Source organism: Diadema antillarum, unplaced genomic scaffold (assembly GCF_040938485.1).
Source record: "Diadema antillarum isolate AM-2024a unplaced genomic scaffold, OU_Dant_1.0 scf00000072, whole genome shotgun sequence".
Lineage (NCBI taxonomy): Eukaryota > Metazoa > Echinodermata > Echinoidea > Diadematoida > Diadematidae > Diadema > Diadema antillarum.
In genome coordinates, this window is record NW_027270961.1 from 742,318 (window position 1) to 763,961 (window position 21,644).

The 21,644-nt window shown below is 37.5% G+C and overlaps 1 protein-coding gene across 3 annotated transcripts in view; it reads left to right on the plus strand.

The window, feature by feature from the left end:
* The window catches only part of LOC139717216 (neuronal cell adhesion molecule-like), a 113,275-nt gene extending 93,766 nt beyond the window's left edge, over nt 1-19,509 (plus strand). For all 3 annotated transcript variants that reach the window (XM_071628716.1, XM_071628719.1, XM_071628718.1), the window contains exons 22-25: nt 6,947-7,108; nt 13,458-13,586; nt 14,650-14,737; nt 15,722-19,509. In XM_071628716.1, the coding sequence (XP_071484817.1) occupies nt 6,947-7,108; nt 13,458-13,586; nt 14,650-14,737; nt 15,722-15,929 (587 nt within the window). In that variant the 3' untranslated portion in view covers nt 15,930-19,509. The remainder of the gene's footprint in view (nt 1-6,946; nt 7,109-13,457; nt 13,587-14,649; nt 14,738-15,721) is intronic.
* Nucleotides 19,510-21,644: the final 2,135 nt, after the last annotated feature.

Consider the following 21,644-nt stretch of genomic DNA (forward strand, 5'->3'; position numbering starts at 1 on the left):
AGGAGAAGCGTGAGATATTTTTTCATGATTTGGCATCACATTGAGTCTTTACTGTGTGTGGTATCCCATACCACTGAGCTCAGAATTTCACGTGCAGGCATACACATGCTCACTCAGCATTTATAGGAAATGTAGAAGAACCCACACTTGATATTGGATGTTATTGCACGAGTCTACACACGTAGTATTCGAGAGTCCTTGAATCTTTTGATTACGTGCGCTGGGTTCGAGCAGGATGCGCATCTTTTGCGTCATTTCAGCCCAGCGTTGTTGGATGGATGGATGACCAGGGGCGGCGATTGTATTGTGTGACTGTCTTTGGCACTGTTGTCATGGAATGCTAAGGAGGCAGGGTGGATTCAAGATTGCTCAGCTCGCGGTGAGCAAACAGCCGAATGTGATGAACAGTGTCGGATTCCGGCCGTGCCGCTGCGCTTTTTGTCTGAAATCTGAAACATAGGCAACCTAAATTCGCAGAAATTCAATGAGACCTGGCCTAGAGACTTTAGGGAAAAGAAGTTTTGACTTTTTATGAGAGAGAAACATTCATACAATCCAAGCCATATCTGTAGGGAGTACTTGTAATTCAAGCTTTTCCCTCTTTCTTTCATTCAATTTGTTCAAGGTTGTTCTGTTCGTATCCTTTCCTCATTTGTGTTGACAAAGAAGAGGCATAAATAAAAGGCTTTAAGTTGCAGAAAAGTGAAAACTTTTGATCATTAGGCTGTTGGTAAGAAGGTGTAGGCTGTGCAGAGATGTATGCTATACTTTATCTGTGCTTGCTTTCAAAGAGCAATAACATGTTACACTATAATACCATTTTGACAGATGTAGTCTTTAAGAAAAGATAAGTAAAAATTACTGTTAACAACAGTATCTATTCCTGTAACAAAGGTATCAATAGTCACAGCAGGGATTCAGAGTAGTCATCCGTCAGACAGAATGAGCTTTTCAGGGAATAATTTGGATGTAATTAGATCAAAGGGTGAGACCTTCATGACAGTCTTAGATTTCTTTTTTCCCTTGTGCGTATTGCCTAGACAGATGGCTACACTTACAATCATTGTCACCAACATATTATTGGTTGGTCACAGTACTGAACAGAAGTCTCCTTTTTATGGGGGTGGGTGGGGGGAAAGCTTGATTGCGAAGGTGTGAAACTATTATGGTATGATGACTGTAATTTTAGGAGACAATGAACAATTATGGCTCTGTTTACTGGACCAGATAAGATACAAGTATCCCTTTTCAAGCAGGGCTCTCAGTTGTGAAAGCAGGGTGCCTCATAACAGTCACGCCAAATTGTATATGTGGGACTGAGTGTCATTGGCCAATCTGTTCCAATATGTGCAGGGCTGTGTTGAGAGATGAGAAGTGAAGAGTAGCGAGAAATGGCTCCCTGTGGCTATCTGATGTCATTACTGTGTGGTGTCCTCTTCCCTCAAACTGATGCTTTATGTCAAGGAACCATGCAGGGAACTTTTACAGAGTGAACAAAGAATGGATGTGATTCCTTTGTCTGGTTGTTCCGTATCATCATTAGTGTCGGGGGATCTCTTCAGTTGCCAATTTGAGCACATTTACCAGTAATTGAATCATTAGGGAATGGTAAGATGTAATTTCTTGCTACCTTCAGGGTTCATTTCCTGTAATATTGATATCAAATTTTGTAAGATATTACAAGTGTGTCACTTTTCTTATTGTTTGATATTAAATGTGCACTTTCGATCAAGACGATGACAAAGGGTGATGGAAATGAGAAAGATTTGTGAAAGCTTTCTTGATGGTTGCAGCGGTAGAAATCAAGTTTGTTGTCATAATTGCTACAAGGCAATTAGAGGCCAAGCCTCAATATTTGTAATAAAGCTATTTTAGTGTCATTTCATCAGAAAATCGACACCATAATGGCTGTGTACTGGAATTGATGCTCAGTATAGATAAGAAGGCTAACGATGCTTCCTCTGGGATGTAATGAACCGTATGAAGTGCTGCGTGCATAATTTATGAAACCATACATCATGTATCTGTACGTAGGCGGATATAACACGGCGATGAAGGTAAACCGTTTGATACCTTGCTAGCCACTGGAATGTATGGTATGACCGCAGATAGTGAGGCTATAGGGTAGATAGAGATCAGATAGAAAGAGAGGAGAGAGCAGAGCAGCTGTACAGGAGTAGGCGAAGTGTAGATAGCTTACATGGTACAAGGATGGAGTGGGCTTTAGCCAGAGACTTTTATAGTGGGAGATGAAGGGGAGTATCCATGAAATTGATAATAATATTTATTTTATGACAATCGCCTGAGCTGTTGCCAAATGGGCATGACATAAATGTTAGAGCAGTGAAGTAGGCTCGCCGCCTCAGCATCAAACGCGATGCAGGTTGATCTCATGGAAGCTAGGATGCGATGATGCCAAGCTAGAAACGTTTTGATTTCTCAGTGCTAGCATACGAGATGATGACCAGCCCTGACTGTTGGTGAAGTGCAGATATTAATGAGGATGTGTGAAGAATGGCTGTGGCATATTTATTAAGCCTCATATACAGAAAAAAAACTGGATTGCAGTGGGATTGATGTTACCCTAGACCACACGTGATACCATCAGAAATGATAGATAATAGAAATCAGTATGATAGATATCCAGGTTCCATTTTCATGTAAATGAGATCAGTTAATTCAGAATATCTTATACCATTACCAATTTGCCATGCATGTACAGAATTTGTGTTAGTTTTTTTTTTCTGTAATTTAAATGATGGAAGATTTACATGATATTCTCAAATTAAATTATAAAGAAAATCTCCCCCATGAGCAGAGGACCACTGCGAACATGTATGTACCCCCCCCCCCAACAAAAAAAGAAAGAAGATAAAATTATATTTCATATATCATACACACACAAAACAAAGCCAGAAATGATCCTTGGTTTAGCCCCTGTGAATTAGCTCTATGTGTGTACAGAATTTGCACTCTCGCAAAGAGCTGTGAAAAAGAGACTAAAAAATCTACTGTTTGCATGGTAAACATCCTCCCACGTGTGCACACTGGGTTACAGTGTACCTTAGGGGTCGGTCTTGATGTATATTCTCTATCTCTCTCTCTCCCATGTCAGTATCTACTACACACACAGGAACGGATAACTCAGTGCCATAGCTGCCTATACTTTGGTGCCTCACAGTGCTTGTTGCATTGACTGACTACAGTCACAATGAGCACCTCATAACATATAATTTCTATCTTCCTATATTGCAGTGCATTACCATTATTGTCATAATTCCTTGTAATAATAGTAGTAGTAGTAGTAGTAGTAGTAGTAGTAGAAGTAGAAGTAGTAGTAGTAGTAGTAGTAGTAGTAGTAGTAGTAGAAGTAGAAGTAGTAGTAGTAGTAGTAGTAGTAGTAGTAGTAGTAGTAGTAGTAGTAGAAGCAGAATAGTGATAGTAGTAGTAGCATCAACAGTATCAGTAGTAGTTGTAGAAGTAGATATTTTTAGAAATAATATTAGTACAAGAATTCTAATGGTAGTAGTAGCCTAAGCCATACATGTGCTGTAAGTATCTATATCTCTTCTCTTGTAACAGATCTCTGACTATTTCTGCTATTCAGAAGAGGCCAGAGCATGTGGAAGTAACCATGGCGACATAGCTGTCATTCTAGGGGATGATGCTGGCATTTAGTTAATAGCAGCTCATAGCTTGGCCTTGGGCAATTTAGAGTGAATTGGAGTCCTTACTGGTAGAATATTGTTAACTGATGACTGAAGTTTTAATTCATTGTTTGAAGTAGCCTGGTATCAAGAAAGCTTGACTGCAGTATACAAGAATGAAGGGACTTTAGGGTGTGGCTGTTGGTTGTTTTTTTTTTTTCCTTTTCCTATTTGGCACATTGCATGAAAAGTACTATGATGTAAAGGACAGAGTGAGAGCTAATTACGGCAACACATCTTATGTGATGAAGGGATGCATATTTAATTTACTCACTAGCAGAAATTTTAATGATAAACCTCATAGCCTATGACCTTCAGTATCATAGCTGGTATTATCCCCTCACAGTGAAGTTAGAATCTTCAGACCGAGACTACCTTACATCCAGCCTTAGCTCAAGGGCTGACGTTGTGGAAGCTCGTGGAGACGGCTTCTTATAACTGACCAAAAATACATTCTATCTTCCCTTATTGTTTTCATAATTTCAGGTAATTTTTTCCCTGCTTGTTTTGTCTAATAGAGCAGCTTATTTATATCATTGTGTCTTGAATAGATGTCAGTCAGTTGTTCCTGTAATCTTTGCACAGTTCCTGACATATTTTCCTTCTGCAAAAAAACAAACAAACAAACAAACAAACAAACAAAGATTTGGTATTGAAATTGAAAAAAGTTGACTTGATGAAGCATTCCAGATAAGTTTTTATAATTGCACTGTAAGAGATAGGACTTTATCATAGGCAAATATATGTCTCAAAAATGTCATAACTTATGATTTCACATCTTAGCATGAAGAAAGTGCAAATGCAGGATTTTCCTGAAGTTAGTGTTAAAAGAAAGATGCGATGTTCCATGAATATTGACTGATAAATTTGATATAGCATTGCTGAGAGCCTCCAAGGGGAAGTCTTTTGAAAGTTTGGAATTAATAACCTTCATGATGAGTCAATTTTTTGTAGAAACTAATTAGAATGATTAAAAAGTATTTTCAAACACCTACCCACACAGGTCTCAGTAGTATGAAGGAGACTTTGATGGTGTATGCCATTGGATGACTTGATACTAACATTGTACATGTACACATACATTTCAAAGCCTGTATCCACCGTTACACATTATACAGACTCACACACGAACAAACATTCATACCATTGCAACTGATTGACAAATTGCCCTACATCGACGTAAATAAGCACTGAATTGATCAGTGTTTTAGTAGTAGCCATGATAAAAAATCATGGGCGTACATACTCGAGCAGGATTCGAACCTACGACCTACGACAATTTGTCAATCAGTTGCAATGAAAACATCTCGACGGAAGAATTTTCATAAATTTGAATAACAAAGCAGTACCCGCTGCATGCTATAAGGATTAGAACCAACACTTGCTGTCGGGCGAAAGCTCGGTGGTCTAGTGGAGATGAGGCCTGTTCGGTGATCAGGAGGTCGTAGGTTCGAATCCTGCTCGAGTATGTACGCCCATGATTTTTTATCATGGCTATTTTCAGTGCTTATTTACGTCGATGTAGGGCAATTTGTCAATCAGTTGCAATGGTATGAATGTTTGTTCGTGTGTAAGTCTGTATAATGTGTAACGGTGGATACAGGCTTTGAAATGTATGTGTGTCTGTATGAGTTTATATACTGTATGTGTGTTCATTTAAGAATGCGAACTTGTATACCTCTGTGGTTTGATTGTGTGTATGTTTGTGAGTCTGTGATATGTGAAATGGCATGTGTAGGCTTTGTGATTTAATTGTGTTTGCTATTCCACAAGGCCTGTCAGATTACTCTGCCTATCTTTCCTGTTCCCGCTGTTTGTTAGTAAATATTGACTCTGTCTCATCAGAGTGGACAATCAGTTGGCTAGTGTCCACCTAGCCACTTCTAGTGTTTGACCAGTCCATCCTCATATTTTATATGATATATACACACAGGACTATACCAGTGAAGAATTCAAGGACTTGCCAATCAAAATAAAGTTGTCTCTTATTTCTAAACTCAGGTTTTTGTAATATTCTTGGATGAAAAGGCTTCAGTTGCCATCCAGAGGTGATACCAAGTTTAGCTGACTGACTGTACCCCTAGAGCCAGACACCAATGAAAGGGGTGCAAAGTGTTCACCCCCTACCACCAGTGCCCTCCAACTATTGTCATCCACACACTTCAAAAGGCAGTGACCCCAGGTCGACCTCTGGGGAGGAATGATATAAATTCAAAGCCAATAAACCATTACTGTGATTGATTTCTTGTTTGAAAGATACCAAGAGGAAACAAATTAAGGTCGTGCTTTCAACTCTGAATAACTTAATGTCCCTTTGAATTGTTGCTGTTGCTCAAATGTAGTTGAAGGGAGAAGGTACGTCCATGTCATCGCTTTGCCAAGTTTCCTAAGAGTGGGTGTGTGGTATGGCGTATGGGGGGGGGAGGGGGGGGGGGGACCCAAAACGGTTGAATAAAATTTGTTTGCGTTCACTTGTGTGAAAGAGAATTCTTCTGAAGAGTGATAGACTGAATGGCTGATTGAGTCTGTTTGATGGTGAATTGGAACAAATATTGTATCCTTGTTTTGGGAGTAATTGAGATAGGTCTGATGAACTTCACTTGTGGCAGACTGTTGAGGGTGAATGCACTAATATAAGAGGATATGTGTACGATGTTCTCAGCTCAGCGTGTTTGATTCGAATGCCAGTCTGTATGTGGGTGTCTCCATTCCCTGCGGTAAATTGTATCCTTTCAACTGATTATTTGCCCATATACCCTTCAAGTTTGCCTAAAAGAGGAGAATTATCTCTCGATGCCGGCTGTTTTTTATTGAGCTCATTCCATAATGACATTGTAGAGTTGTTGCCGTAGTAATTGTGAGGAATAGAGTTTTCATTTCCATGACGTGTGTTTTCTTTTTTTCTTGCAGTTTTCCGTAACCGTTTCATTCACACAGAGTGAGTGCAAGCATGTGCAATTTGTCCTTTTTATCATATTCTCCCTTGCTTGTGCTTACACACGTACAAAATAAAAATACACACATACACAGATGCACGCTAAGACACACACATACATATGCACACATAATCATACCCACATACAAACATCACACATGCACACACAAACACACACACACACACATACAGAAATTGATCAGACACGTATTCATGTTGTATAGGGAAGTTTTGCACTAGTTCTTTTATGTCCATTGATTGTCTAATTCCTGTCATATCTTGTCTTCTATTTGACACCCCACAGACAAAGATTATATGACCACAGCTCCAGTGGATGTCCTGGATGCAACACAAATCATGTTGACTAGTCTCGAGCCAAAGACCACGTACGAAGCCCAGCTACGAACGAAGAACTATGCAGGTGCAACCAACAGCGAGGACGCAGAATTCACAACTGCAGGAACCGGTAAGACTGTGTACCACATCACCCTCTCTTAACCCTTCCCTTTTTATCCCTAGCCTTAGTCTTTCCATAGTCACTATAGTGGGCATATTATCCATATTATTCATAAGTCAGAAATGGTGGCTAATGGACAAATCACTATTTCTTCTAGAGATTATATATCAATCTATCTATGCATTGTATAGACCAATCAATGAATAGCAACATTAGATCTTGGTGACTGAATATTAATTACACTTCTACAAGTAATAGAATATATTCCTTTCGTAACCCATAATATCCACTGCTGAGATAAAATAAACTGATAGCTGTCTGACATAAAGGCAATATCCGGGATGAAATTATGTGACTTTTATCCTGTCCTCTCTCAAACAGGCAAGAATATAACAGTCGTACCAGAGAAAGGTTTGGATAATTATAACATCTCCATTTGCATTCATTTTGCCATCTAATCTGTCATCGGTTGAGAGCAAAAGGGCATAAGTTGACTTGTGTCCTTTTGCTTCTAATGCATCCATCACTACTCGCTCATCTTACCTCCATGTCATTCTCCTTCTTCCTCTTGCTTAACTCTCTGAATACTGAGTGTAAGGCAAACTGATTTGAGCTTGTGGCGAGGGTGTACAGTCATGAGACTGATCTAGTAGTCAGTGGGTTAAAGAGGCTGTCTTTCTCTCTTAAAGGAAAATTCCAGACAAGTTTAAAGTCAGTCTGAAAAAATAGAGTAAAATTTTGCAGGCACCAACAGTGAAGATCTCATCAAAATCAACGAAGAATCTTTGAAGAACTTTGTGACAATTTTCAGTTGTGCTAATTTTTACAACACAGTTCTCGAACATTTGATATGAGCATGTAAAGTGAGTGAGCTGATGATTTCATATTCATTGTTTCTGTTAAAAAAGTATAGAACATACTGTTATGCTGTACTTCTGGCTTAATAACTTCAAAATAATGATCAGTCAGATATGTTAATATTCTAGATTTGGGCGTAAATGCAGTTGAAGAAAAAAGTGGGATATTTCTAGATGTTTATGTACAACTACACACCAAGTTTTGAGGCAATGACATCATCAACTCAATCGTTGGCGCATAGTTATATTGACTGTTCAAGAAGTGTTTGTGAAAATTTGCAGAGTTTCACAATTTCATAAAAGAACTTCCATAGTTTTCGTCCAATAAAGGTCAATTTTTTTTTCACTCTTTCTTGTCAGACTAACCTTTATCTGGTCCAGAATTTCCCTTTTGAAACATTCAAGGGTATCAATGCCTCATCCATAAGAAATATGAGATGTTGCTCTCTCCAATCCATCGGGGTATGCAAATTTCTTTGTGGGAAAAACATGAAAGCACAATCAATTTTTCATGCACCCTTTACCTCCACATGGACATGTGACTCACTATTAGTTCGAGGTCCTGAAAAAATGAGACCGTGTACAAAACATCTGCCCTTTAATAATCATTGAAGTTGCCATAGCAACAGCTAGTTTGTTTAATATACCAAGCTATTGCATAATTTCACTGCATCCAAATCTTGGAATGAGAAGTCTAAAGTGACAACTCTTTTTTTATTTGTCCAATTTTCATTGAAGTAGCCACAGGGATTCTAGCTATTCATTTTGTGATGCCACAAAATCTTTGAAAATCCTTTTTGGGTTCTTTTCTTTTTGAGGGGACTGAGTGAATGACTGAGAGAGAGGTGTATTTTGTCACTGATTCTATTCCTGTACATCCTTTTCATGCCTTCACCATACCTCTTCATCTCTACTGTATTTTTCCTGCTGACTTGCGATATAATTTGAAATGCTCTAATCACACTGTACATGTCTCTGATCAGAGACACAGTTATGCCCTAACCCCACTCGTATAAATGCATGTTTGGGAGAATGACAATGTAGGATTAGATTGTGAGCAATGGTTTTCTCTGAATGCAGCAGTTTAATGAGTGGCAAAGCACTACGGAAAGACAACTATGGTAAAAATTAACTTTGACAGGAAAACAAATTCCCCAGGGAATGTCAAGCAACTTTGTTGTTTTTTTTTTCATGTAAAATACACACATTTAATACACTGCAGTTACATCTTTGGTTATGGCGAATTAAAGTGTCATCCAAAAGAAGAAAGGGAAAAGGGGCTTTTTCATGAAAATCATCAAAGTAAAGAGGTGTGCAATTATTTCTACATAATCATTTGCAGCGTATATGTTGCAATAAGTCTATTGCAAGTGATTGAAAATGAGATTTTGCTTTTTGCTTTGCACTAAATGCTCAAGAAATGAAATCCATGTACATTATTTTTTGTTGGGTTTTTACACCTCATTTGAGAAAATATAGTTTTGATATAAAAATACATGTTCATTGATAATATTTCTCCATTATTACATTACAGCTTTGCCTTGCAACATATTTCTTTTGAAACCAACATCCAAAAAATATATGTTACACACAGGGTAACAACATTCGTTATCATTGATAAACTTATTCACGCAGTGAAGCAATTTGTGGAGATAAGAATGTGAAGAATTAGATTACAAACACTTAATAACTTAGAGTAACTCCTCCAAAGTAGGGTGCTCTTCTGGTTATACAGACTTCTATGATATGCTTCAAAACAGACAATAAAAAGGAAAGTTTTGGGATAAGAAGCATGTGTTTGAAATTTGTAAAGCAGTTAGAATCTAAGAACAATTTGAAGAATGATAAGACGATAAATTTCTCTTTTAATTAGCCCGTAGTGTGTCACCAAAACATAGCATCCTATTGGCCTGTCGTATGACAGACATAAGTTGATCATTCCTTTCTGCCTTTGACCATGATATCAGACTTTTCTTTGATTTTAGCTCTGAAGGATTGGACTACCTCTATAGTTGCCACAGATAGAGCATATCAGATCATAGATATATTTAAAAAAAATGACATTAATGACAGACTATACATCTCCATGTTGGCTTGTTCATATCGTCCTGATGCTTGAAATTTGTAAAATTCATAAGATAATGTCCAAATTTTCAGATCACTGTTGGTGTTAGTTATCGCTGTTTCTAGCTTTCTCAGGAGAGTAAATTTCTTCTGCCTCTTCTTGGCTGAGTCTTGGTATTGTGATCTTATGGGGAAACTTTGTTATTAATGCAGAGTGGGAAAAAAACCAGCTAACATTGAATTAACACCTTGGCAAGCAAAGCTGCTTGAATGTTGTGATGTTCAAATGTTAATTGCCGGATGCAAGTTGTGTAGTACTGTAAAAGTGGAAATTTATGTGGTGTGGAAGTTTTCAGGCATTTCACGTGACATGAAAATCGCGTGAAAATAAAAGCACACTAATTTTTTGCTTGTTATATGTCGGCTTTCTAACATACGATTTGAAGGTTTGTGAGGAGCAGATGGATGTATTTTTTTATACGTCCAAAAAAAAAAAAAGAATCCAGTTCTGTTACCATGCTTCATATTCTTGTTCTGACCCTGGTGACCATGTTTAAATATTTGTTTCTCATTAATGAAGGTAACAACCAATCATTGGTGCATGATTGAAATTTAATCCTCGATGTAAATGCATGCAAAGGTCACCATGTTTTCATGTAAAAGAACAAGATATTATGACATCAAAATGGCAGGACACATAATATATTGTTTGTTTTGTCCTGTTTTATGTTTTTTTGTGTGTGTGTATTTAAATGTGTGGAAGGTATGTGGCTTGGCAGGAGGGAAAGAAGCAGAAAGCATTTTTTCATCACTCATTTTATTTTATGATTTAGGGATTGCTTTATCTTCATGAGATATGAAGTCACTACGATGATTTGATGTATTCTGTTAAAAGGAAAATTGTGACCTTCGTGACAGATATCTTAAGACAGTCGGTCAAATATTCACCCATGGCATTATACAATGGTTGCTATGGTGATGTTTGTGCTCCATTATGTAACCATGGCACATATTGCTGGAGAACCGTAGGGAATGTATTAAATGAAATGGCATGGATATTATTCCATCTTCAGTGGCATGACAGTATACAGTGTAGCTGTACTGCATGGGTTGTCATTTAGGATCTCTCTCCCTTTCTCTCCCCTCCCTATCTGTCAATTTATCTATCATTTCATCTATCTATCTATCTATCTATCTATCTATCTGTCTGTCTATTCATTTATCTTATTATCTACTTATCTATTTATCTATCTATCTCTATTCATATACTTATGTATCCATTTACCTATCTATCAATCAATCTATCTACTTGTCTATCTACATATCTTTCCATCTAACATTATTCATTATTAATCTATTTGTCTTATCTATATATCTGTCTATCTCTGTCTATCTGTCTATCTATCTATCTATCTATGTCTAGCTATCTCTCTATTTTTCTATCTTTATGTATATATACCTCTCTCTTTTTCACAGAATATATCATTGTGTTCTCTTCTTCCCTGCCCCTACTCCATATGCATGCAAAGGACTTGGCTGTTACTGCTACACAAAATTGAGACTGGGTGGTAGCACTGATGGAATGTTGGCAAAGGTCATAGGAGAGGAGAGAGAGAGAGGGGGGAGAGATAGAGAGAGAGATGGACAGACAGACAGACAGATTGAGGAAGAGAGTTAGAAAACAAGAAGAGAAGTGCAGTGGTATTGTATGCCATACATTGATAGGATGATGAAAAAAAAAGGCTGTATCAGTATAATTTGCTCCTGGGTCCTTTTGGTATCTACATCAAAATATTTGTTTTATATTTCACAATAACAAATACTTGTAAAGATGAAGTTATTCTGCTTCAAAAGTAGATGTTCCATTCATGTCTAATTTGTTTTTTTTTTCGGGTAAATGAGCAGAAAATCAAATTGCATTGCTTAGTGGTAGTGATGATGCCAGTTGTAAGTCAGTTTATCCTCCATACTGATAAAACTAGATGTGTTCAAGGACTTCTTCCCAAATTGTTGATCAAGTGAGTCATACGTGGCACCAAGCTCACAAACTTTTACCAAGTCAAACATGATTGAAGCATGCCAAGAAAATTCAATGCATTACCCTCAAGACTGTTTGCCTATAAAAAGCTATCAGTACTTTATTCCCCTTGTATACTGTCAAGAAGTCGCGTGGCCAATTGTGTGGACCGTGTTTGCCCCCTTCCCACTCCACTGCCATTGTCCAAACAAGCCTGCCAAACTTAATCAAACTCATTGCCTAGCAACAAACCCTAGCGAGCATTCCATTATGCTCAACCCCCTTTGCACTAATACACAGTGCTATATGTAGGGTATGCCACTGTATATATATTGGTTGTGTGTTATGACACTGATGGCATCTGCTGTAGTGGCATTGGATGTCAGATACACCCAACACACACACAGAGATATTGAATAAGATACTTAGGGTCATCTAGGCTGCACTGTGTGTATACTCTCTTCACTACACAAGTCACAGGGGTATGTGTGCCAATGAGTATACAGTATTCATCATCTTTGAGCAGGCTAAAGGTGGAATATCCCCGAATCTGTCAGTCATGTGTAAGCTGTTAGTAAATGGAGAAAATAAAAACAATAAAAAAAAACAATAGCACTGAAGTCTTAGTTGTTAGGATATAAGAATACTGGGATGCCTTTCCTGGCACATTCAATGTAATTATTATTAGTCTTTTTCGGGCGGGGGTGAAATCAGAGAATATGAAATTACAATTTTTACAGAAATGCCGACTATGTACTCATCTGGAATGATCTGAATGATGTCATGTAACCAGTAACACCATCGTACTCATCTCCAGTCAGTGCTAATGACTAAACGATAACTAAACTATATGTATACAAGCATGGAATGTGACCCTGTCCTACCATATATGCTTGCAGCCACAGACATTATGCGTTTTTGTACCATTGCAGCTTTCATTGAAGAATGAGTGAGGACAAAAATAAAACATGCTCATGCAATGCTCAAAACATATTATTTTGGCAGCTGGCAAAGTTAAATATCCAGAGTGTTTCAAAAAGTCACCAGGGATAAGTTGTGGAAGAGTTGTCTTCACATTTTCTTTATCTTCACAATGCTGAAAATGTAGTGTAACATGTGGTTAAGGCAAAGGTAAGTAGATATAACTCATTTCTCTAAAGACCACAAATTTGCTGATGGAATGACTATGATTAATAAAGACCGCATCCATGATTTGCACATTCTGTGCAGCTGGTTTCAGAAGAGCATTGAAGTCTGCAATTGCACTTGAAATAATTTTTACTGGTTCTCTCCCTCGGTTCAAAAAGAATGAGAAGTAGCATACTTGGGGGAAAAATGTGATGTCTAGAAAATCGCTCCATAAACTCCATTGCGACGTCAAATCTGACTGTGTCCTTGATTGTATCCGTTGTTCCTACAGATACGGTAGTTGATGGAGGCTTTATGATGGGAACATGGCTGATAGCTCTCATCTGCATCATCATCCTTCTCATCCTCATCCTCCTCATCATCTGCATCATCAAGAGCCAGAAAGGAGGAAAGTACAACGGTGAGTATGCCACAGTGAACCAAAGTTTGTAGAGATAACAAGATACGAAGGCGCGCGATAAAAATGGACACAAAATGGCTACCCTACATGACGATACAAAAGAGAGCTAAGTACAAACTCAGTACACCTAGAAACACCATTCAGTTCCAAAGGTCTTGGTATTTTTATTTTCTTAAAAAGATTTTAAAATTATGGTCGTTGCTTTTTTTCGGTTCAGGGGATTATTTTGAAGAACGAGGTTTGAAAGTAATAAGGATTATTTTGTGGAGGTAAAAATTTGGCAACAAGATGATCTCACAATCTAAGACGCTTGATAAACAACAACATCTTCAAAGACAGCGCGTCTCAGGCAAAGACACACATCACCTGAGACGCGCTGTCTTTGAAGTTAACTGAGTGGTCTCAGGTGATGTGCGTAATACACATGAGGACCGTGTGCTGTCCATTTGTTTTGTACAAGATCAGTGCGCACTTTCCTGTCTTATCAGTTAAGCGTCTTTGCAGTGAACGATCTACCCCCCTACCCACAGGCCTGTCTACTCCCTACCCACAGGCCTGTCTTCCCCCTACCCACAGATGACATGCAACCCAGTAGAATCATAGAAGGGCCTTGACAAATATAGCCCTCTTTCTTCTTGCAATCTCATACAAAATGTAACACTTACTGCAGTAAATATCACAAGCTTTCATGTCAATTTTGTTTTCTAAGTGACTTTCTCATGAGCCACCTTCGCTAGGAAAATGATGCTGAGGAAGAGTATTAAGATTAGAAAAGATCTGTTTGATGGACAATTAGAAATCAAAATGCATCAAATCAAAATGCTTCAAGATTTTCCTCTTGACTTTCTTCACCCGTACACAAGCTGCTTCTACAAAATTGCGTCCCAGTGAAAATTCTAAGTCTCCTATTTCGACATTTCAAAAATACAATGAATGAAATGTGGTGATATGTTGGCAACAGAAAAGGATTTATAGCCAAAAATAATTTACAAACTAGAGCCAGTACTTGTCATGAAATCATCATGGTCTCATCAACTGTAATTTGATTGATTTCTTCTAACAGTATCAGACAAGGAGAAGCAGCTAAAGAATGACATCGAGAGCACGCCGCTGAAGGATGACACGGGCTTTGATGAGTACAAGCCTCCAGGGTAGGTCCTCTTTGACAGTATAGATAAAAACTGTGTATAGCGCCCTCTTTAGTTTCTTCAGCTACAGTGATAAAGTGCAATAAACCTACTGTAACACAGTGCCCTACTTACTGATGAAGGAAGTAGAGACTGATTTTTTAGATGTGTGAAATTTACTCTTACTTCTACCCTTTTCATGCAAGCTGAATTAAATCTAGTATTTTGGCAAAACAGACACAACTGTAACACTTTAATTCATACTGTCATCAAAGATTCATATATCACAATATTGCACTAGTCAATGTAATGAAAGACAGTGAATTTATGTAGAGCTTGAATTCTACCATACTTATGACTGATCCACTCCCCAAATGAACTTGTTCATATTCTATTTTCAATGAGATTGATGTAATTCCACCTAAAATGAAAACATAATCTGTAGGAACTATAACCACCTAGATTATTTAAAACATTGAGCAGCATTTCATACAGACTTTCATGAACTTTTTTTATCCAATATATTTTGTGAAGTACCTCTGAACTTGGCAATATTTTGCAAGTACTGTATTTCTAAGAGATTGATGCTTCACACTCTTGGATAGTTGTGGCTGTTTTAAGATAGATTTATCTTGAGAAGATAAGATTTCTGTCTGTTGAATCTGGGTTATCATTCATGCCTGGTAAGGAATAGATTAGGGGAGAAGCAGAAAGAGATTATAATCCATGTTATGTTTTAGATTGTCCATGCTCATCACACATGGCTGGGTGCAAGTGACCATGCCCACAAGTATTTGAGTGATCATACCCACAAGTGTTTAAGTGACCATGCCAACAAGTGTTTAAGTGACCATGCCAACAAGTGTTTAAGTGACCATGCTCACAAGTGTTTAAATGACCATGCCCATAAGTGTTTAAATGACCACACCCACAAATCTTTATGTGACCACACTCACAAGAGTTTAAATGACCACACCCACAAGTGTTGATTTTCTTGTCTCTTTTCAGGGAGGGGGAGGGACTTGGAGGGTCCCAGGGCAGTCTGGAAAGCGAGCCAGGGAGCAGTGAATCAGACTCCCTCAAGGAGTACGCCGATGGAGACCCGGGCAAGTTTGACGAGGAGGGGTCGTTCATCGGTCAGTATGGTGACAACAAGAAGCAACGACCAGCGGAGGAAGGAGAGCAGGGAGGAGCAGCGTTCTCCACGTTTGTCTGAAAGGCATCATCGCCGGGGGCAACGGGAGGAGTGCTCTAGGCTCTCCTACTGTTAGTACAAGAAACTTCATTTGAAAACGGAAATTGGACATTTTAAATTATTAATTGGGAGGCCAGACCGGCTAGAGAGATTGGAGTGTAGAGTTTGACGGAAATTGACCGGCAGCAGACGTCCTCATGGAAATCCAACCAAGACCGTACTGGACATTTGATGGACAAGCTTAATTACAAAGTTGAGATGCTTCTGCTGTTGAAGATAACAGTTAATGCAAGTGTGATTTGGTTAGAAATGACTAGTAAACCTTTGATTCATTTTTGTTTCTGTCTTTGGTGAAAGATTGTCCTCTGTATTTATATTTGACATAGTCGATAAGTATGGATTATATCAAACAAAATGACAAAAAAAAAAGGATGTTCCCTTCTGTGCTATATGTACGGGATGAATTGGTGTGTGTATGTGTGTGTGTGTGTGTGTATCTGTGTGTATCACAGTGATTTGCAGACTTGACCACTTCCTATGAAGGGAGCACTTGAGTGTGTCTGTTTGAGTGGACTCCTGCTATGTCCCCACTTTACTTGAATGGAAGAGTCTGTGGAGAAAGTGAACTACCCGTATACCAAGGTTCAATGTAGGACTCAGCATACACAGACAGTGGTGTATAGGAGTCTGCCATAGACTGGCAGAGTTAGATAATGACTACATTCAGCATACACACCCTGACTGCAGGGAAAGCCAGCCACGCCCCCCTTGCCTTGTTGATGTTGTGTCCCTAGACAAGCCATGTGGCAATTGCCCAATCTTCTGGTGCTGTGGGTCTAACAAGCAGTACTATGCGCTAGTGACGATATGTCGGGGAGGGGGAAAGTGATAACGTAAAAATCTGCTGCGATACTGTCGTCGGTCTAACCCCCCGCTGTCTAACATGCGTCACATTTCCAGGATGTGACTGTTGTGAATCTTCTATGCTTCCGATTTGACCATGTGCTCTTGGACAACCGTGCTGCTTCACCATTCCTTCCCTTTCCTTTGATCTCAATGTTAACCCTAGGACTCCCACTTTCTTCTACCGGTGTCTGCCCCACCCACAAATGACTCAAGAAGCAAACCAATCAAATTCAGGCCCATCCTTTCTCCCACAGCAAGTGTGTATATATTTCTATGCATTTTTATATTGTTTTATGACAGCAGTTGGATCAAGTAATCTGCAGTAACTGGCATAGAATTATCCAGTATATCATAGTAAGCAACCATTTAACAGTTGTGTTAACCTTTTGGCAAAAGAGTGTGTGTAAATTGATAAGCAACAAGAACATTTTGATGTAACCATTAATATCATGCCTCAGATGTAAAATTGGAAGGGGGGACAGTTATATAACATTCCCTATCAGCTATCCAAAGAGAGACTGTATGCTGGGAAGAGGGTAGGAAGGCATTCTTTTACGTAGAATAACAGACAATGATAATAGCTTTTTATTAATCTAATTGTACAATTCCATTTGTACATGCTTCAACATTTAAAATGTTGCTGGTATCCATAATGAATCTTTTGGAGCAAGTATCATATATTTTTTAATATTTTTACTTGTGTAAATTATGTACTCTACGGCCTTTGGGCCATGATACCTGATCTGAAAAAAAGAAAGAGCCATTATTGAACTGAGAGGGCAGACTTATTGTTTTTAGAAGGACAATATACTAAGGACTCTGAGAGAGCTGTGAAGAAAGAATACAAGATGGAGAATGTGGAGAAGATATTTCTTGAAACAGACAGATAAACACTTTTACGGCATGATCTTTGGACCTTGGGAGTCGTTGAACTAATGTGCGAAGGTAATACTGCATTGAGCTGCTAGAGCATTCCAGAGAGAGAGAGAGGGATTGTAAATCAACATCAAGATGAAGGTGTGGGACTGTTAGTTTGTTGTCTGTCACCCTTTGGTTGATGTCCTATGCCACCATGTTTGTTTTGTCAAGATTTTCTGAAATAGTATTTAAACTTGTCCCTTTTTCACCCCTTTACTTTTGTCTACTCAACTCTTTCTACCTTAGTGTGGATGGATGTAACTGTATCTTTTTAAGAGCTTTCTGTTAATGATCATTAATTTTTGGTACTGAAATTTCTCAAATCATTTTAATGTAGTATCCATTTTGTTGTACATATAGTCTATAACTTGTCAAAGAGGCAACCGATCATTGATAGTTTACCAATTATTAACCATTTTTAATTGATACGTAGTTCAGGTTAGTAAATACAGACGCGATTGCAATAGTTTTATTTTCTATGTCTTTTTTGTTGTTGTTCCATTCTAACAGCTTGACAAAGTCAAAGTACCTTATACTCTCAGAGATACATGTACTGGAGAGAGTGCTAAGTCTTATATGTTTCTTCCAATGATGTAATGTTTGATTGATATTATATGTCTGAGTGTGGCATGAATTCTGCACACAGCTCAGTGGGATAGAAGTCTTGCTTATGGATAGTATCTGGACCAGAAGAATTGACAAGATAACATCATTTTTTCCTCAAGTGTTGTAGTTCAAGTTCAGCCTCCATGTTACCTGAATAAGGTAAAGATTTGATTAAACTTAACCAGCAAACCCAAGTCGAAACCAGCAAACCCAAGTCCGCATGTGTGGATTAGCTCTTCTCTTTTGATTTCACACAATACTCGTAGTACAGTGGTGTACCAAGGCAGATAATACATTATGACACTTGATATCAAAATAAATGACTGATATAATCAGAATATAAATGATATTTGATTCAGCTTTAAATGTAACAAAGCTAGCCACTAGTGTGAGTTTAGCACAGAAAGGTGTCATGTGCATATTGCAGTCTGCCAGCGATCAAATGGCATCTAACTGAGATTATTGTATTCAAGAGACTGATGTGCAGAAATTGGTTCCTCAGAAAATAAAGGACAGGTATAGTCAACTTACATGTGATATTTGTATTTATTCCTCATTGTTTTTTATTCTAAAAATTTATAAGGGAATAGAGCTAATTCGTGTTCTGGAGAATTTTTCTCCTATTGTAATTATGTCTAGCATTTGTAAATAGCGATGATGTGTTTTGTGAATGGGAATATACCTGTCCTGTCATTCCAAAATGTTTTTTTAATGCACTCACATGAGATACACAGATCAAGTACCATTAAATTTTAATCTGAACAGGCAAATATATCTGGCTAGATGGAGATAAAAATATATTGTAGTATTATAAGTCCCAAAATTTAGTGACTTTTCATCAAGTAGATAATCTTTTCATGAATGTATGTAAGTGGGCAAAAGAGCACAAGGGACATCTGACAATAAGAGCAGGTTGCTTAGTCACAAGGTTTGCATATTCAGAGAAAATTGTGCTTTGCTGGTTATGGTTGATTGAGCCATACTTCAAGATGGATAAAGCGGTATCCAATAAGAGAGAATATGGCAGTTTACTGGAATAAGTCCTGTGCCTGGTGTAAAACTCATCCTATCCATGCTGTGGATGCAGGGATGTTGTTTTTTCCACCATCAACAGCCATGCCAGTCTGGGCAAGATTTCTCCTATACCATTCTTAATCATTTCCTCATAGTGACACATATCCTCTGATTTTCTATGGGGAAAAGTTTGTGCAGCATTTTAAATAAGCCGGAAGTTATTTGAAATATAGACTGTAGGCACGTCTAGAACAGTATGATCATTTAGTCACAGTAATGATATGTATTTATGCCATTGGTATAACAAAGTGTTCTGTGTGCGAGTGATAGTAACTGCCTTGACCAGCTACAGATTACTAGTATTCAATGCAGTTTGTGTGAAATGCATTTTAAGTATTGAACCCTTTTTAACCCAAGGCAAGGGTTTATTTTTACAAAAGGTGTCTTTTGTTGGTTTTATGGAAATATAAACAAAAGAGACCACTATCCCTCCTCCTTAGTATGTGGTTGTGTAGAGCCTAGCACAGTGTTCATATGGTGTTATTATTGATGTGGTATATTTAGCACGCACACATTTCCTTCAAAGTCAGTCTTAGTGTACAAAGTCAAATAATCATCAATGACAGGTTCTTGGTCAATGTTGTAAATACACTCTGGATTTGAAAGCTGTTTGGACGTAAAGTGAGGTATACAATGATGTTAATCTTAAATGGGAAAGGAAGAGACTTAAAGTACTCATAAATCCAATAGCAACTCTGGTATTTTTATCACCATGTTCTTGAATATTGTACTGTAGTGTCTTTTTAGGATTTCACGAGCAAGGAAGTTGTGTTAACATCTTGTATATTCAGCTTGCCAGAATTTGAAGACTTTGTTTTCTATGATAGGAAGGAGAATTGTAACTCTCTTTTTTATTCTGTGACGTTTTTTGCTGATACTTCCTGTATTTCTAAAGGCGAATTAATTCAGTATTTTTCATCGCTGTCTTTTTAGCATCGTAGTGCCAACAACTGTAGAGAGGTAAAAAGCAAAATTCATCAAGCTTTTCATCGTTTTGTTTCTATTGAGAACATTTGTCATGTTTAAAGAGCATCTGTACATTTGCCTAGGCAGAATGTTTAGCACATCATAAATTTTGGTTTTGTGCATTAGTTCATCTTTGTTACAAAAATTGTTTGTTACCTAAAGCCAAGAAGGCTTATAATGTGTAGTTTAACAAAAAGGATTTTTGTTTGCTTATTTTCCCATGCTGCTGTGCATTGATTCTAAATGCTATCAAGGAATAGAAATAATCTAAGAGCGCGTGTGTCTTTTTGTTTCAAAGAAATATTTTGTTTCTGTCTCAGTTAATTTGCATAAAATTGAAGATGATAAGCAGCATAGTATGATAGGCCCCTATTCCGCCATGGTTTGTACATTGTTTGTAGAGTGGAATTGACAGGGAATCTTTGCTGCTTACTGTCTTTAATTTGAATTTTGAAAACTGTCTTCTTGTGTGTTTAACAAGGGGAAATATTATTTAATTCGCCTCTTTTTCTGTGTCAAAATATTTCAATTAAAATAGTTGTTGATTGTTCAAAACAAAAGCTATGGTGTACATGTATGTGTGTGTGTGTTCATATGACTTCTTCTTGTGCTATGTTGGAATGAAGAGTGTCAGTGGGTGATAACACCCATCTACAGTCAGTCTACAGTCAGCTGTCACATAATCATAGCAATTCTTACAGCAATACTCTGCCATGCCCAGCTGATATCAGAGAAATATTGGAAGAATCACAACACTCTGGGAGAAGATGAAAAAAAAACAAAGATAATGAACAAAAGTCATGTATACATATATATATATATATATATATATATATATATATATATATATATATATATACAAAAAGTGTATATATATATATATATGTATATGTATATGTTTATATATAAGTGTGTGTATATGTATATACATATATATATATGTATGCATATATATACAAAATTGTTTGTATATACATATATATATTTGTATTTATCTATCTCTATATATACATAAATACATACACGTAGATGCCATCATCACAATACCAGTTTTAAAACACAACAGGCATGGGCAGTCACCCTCTATATATATATTATATATGAGATTAAAACCATTTTAGGTTTATATATATATATATATATATATATATATATATATATATATATACAGAATATTACATATACAGAATATATATATATGTATATTCTGTATGTATTATGCTCATGGGAATGAAAAGTTTGCAGTAAGGTATTTTAGTAAGCATG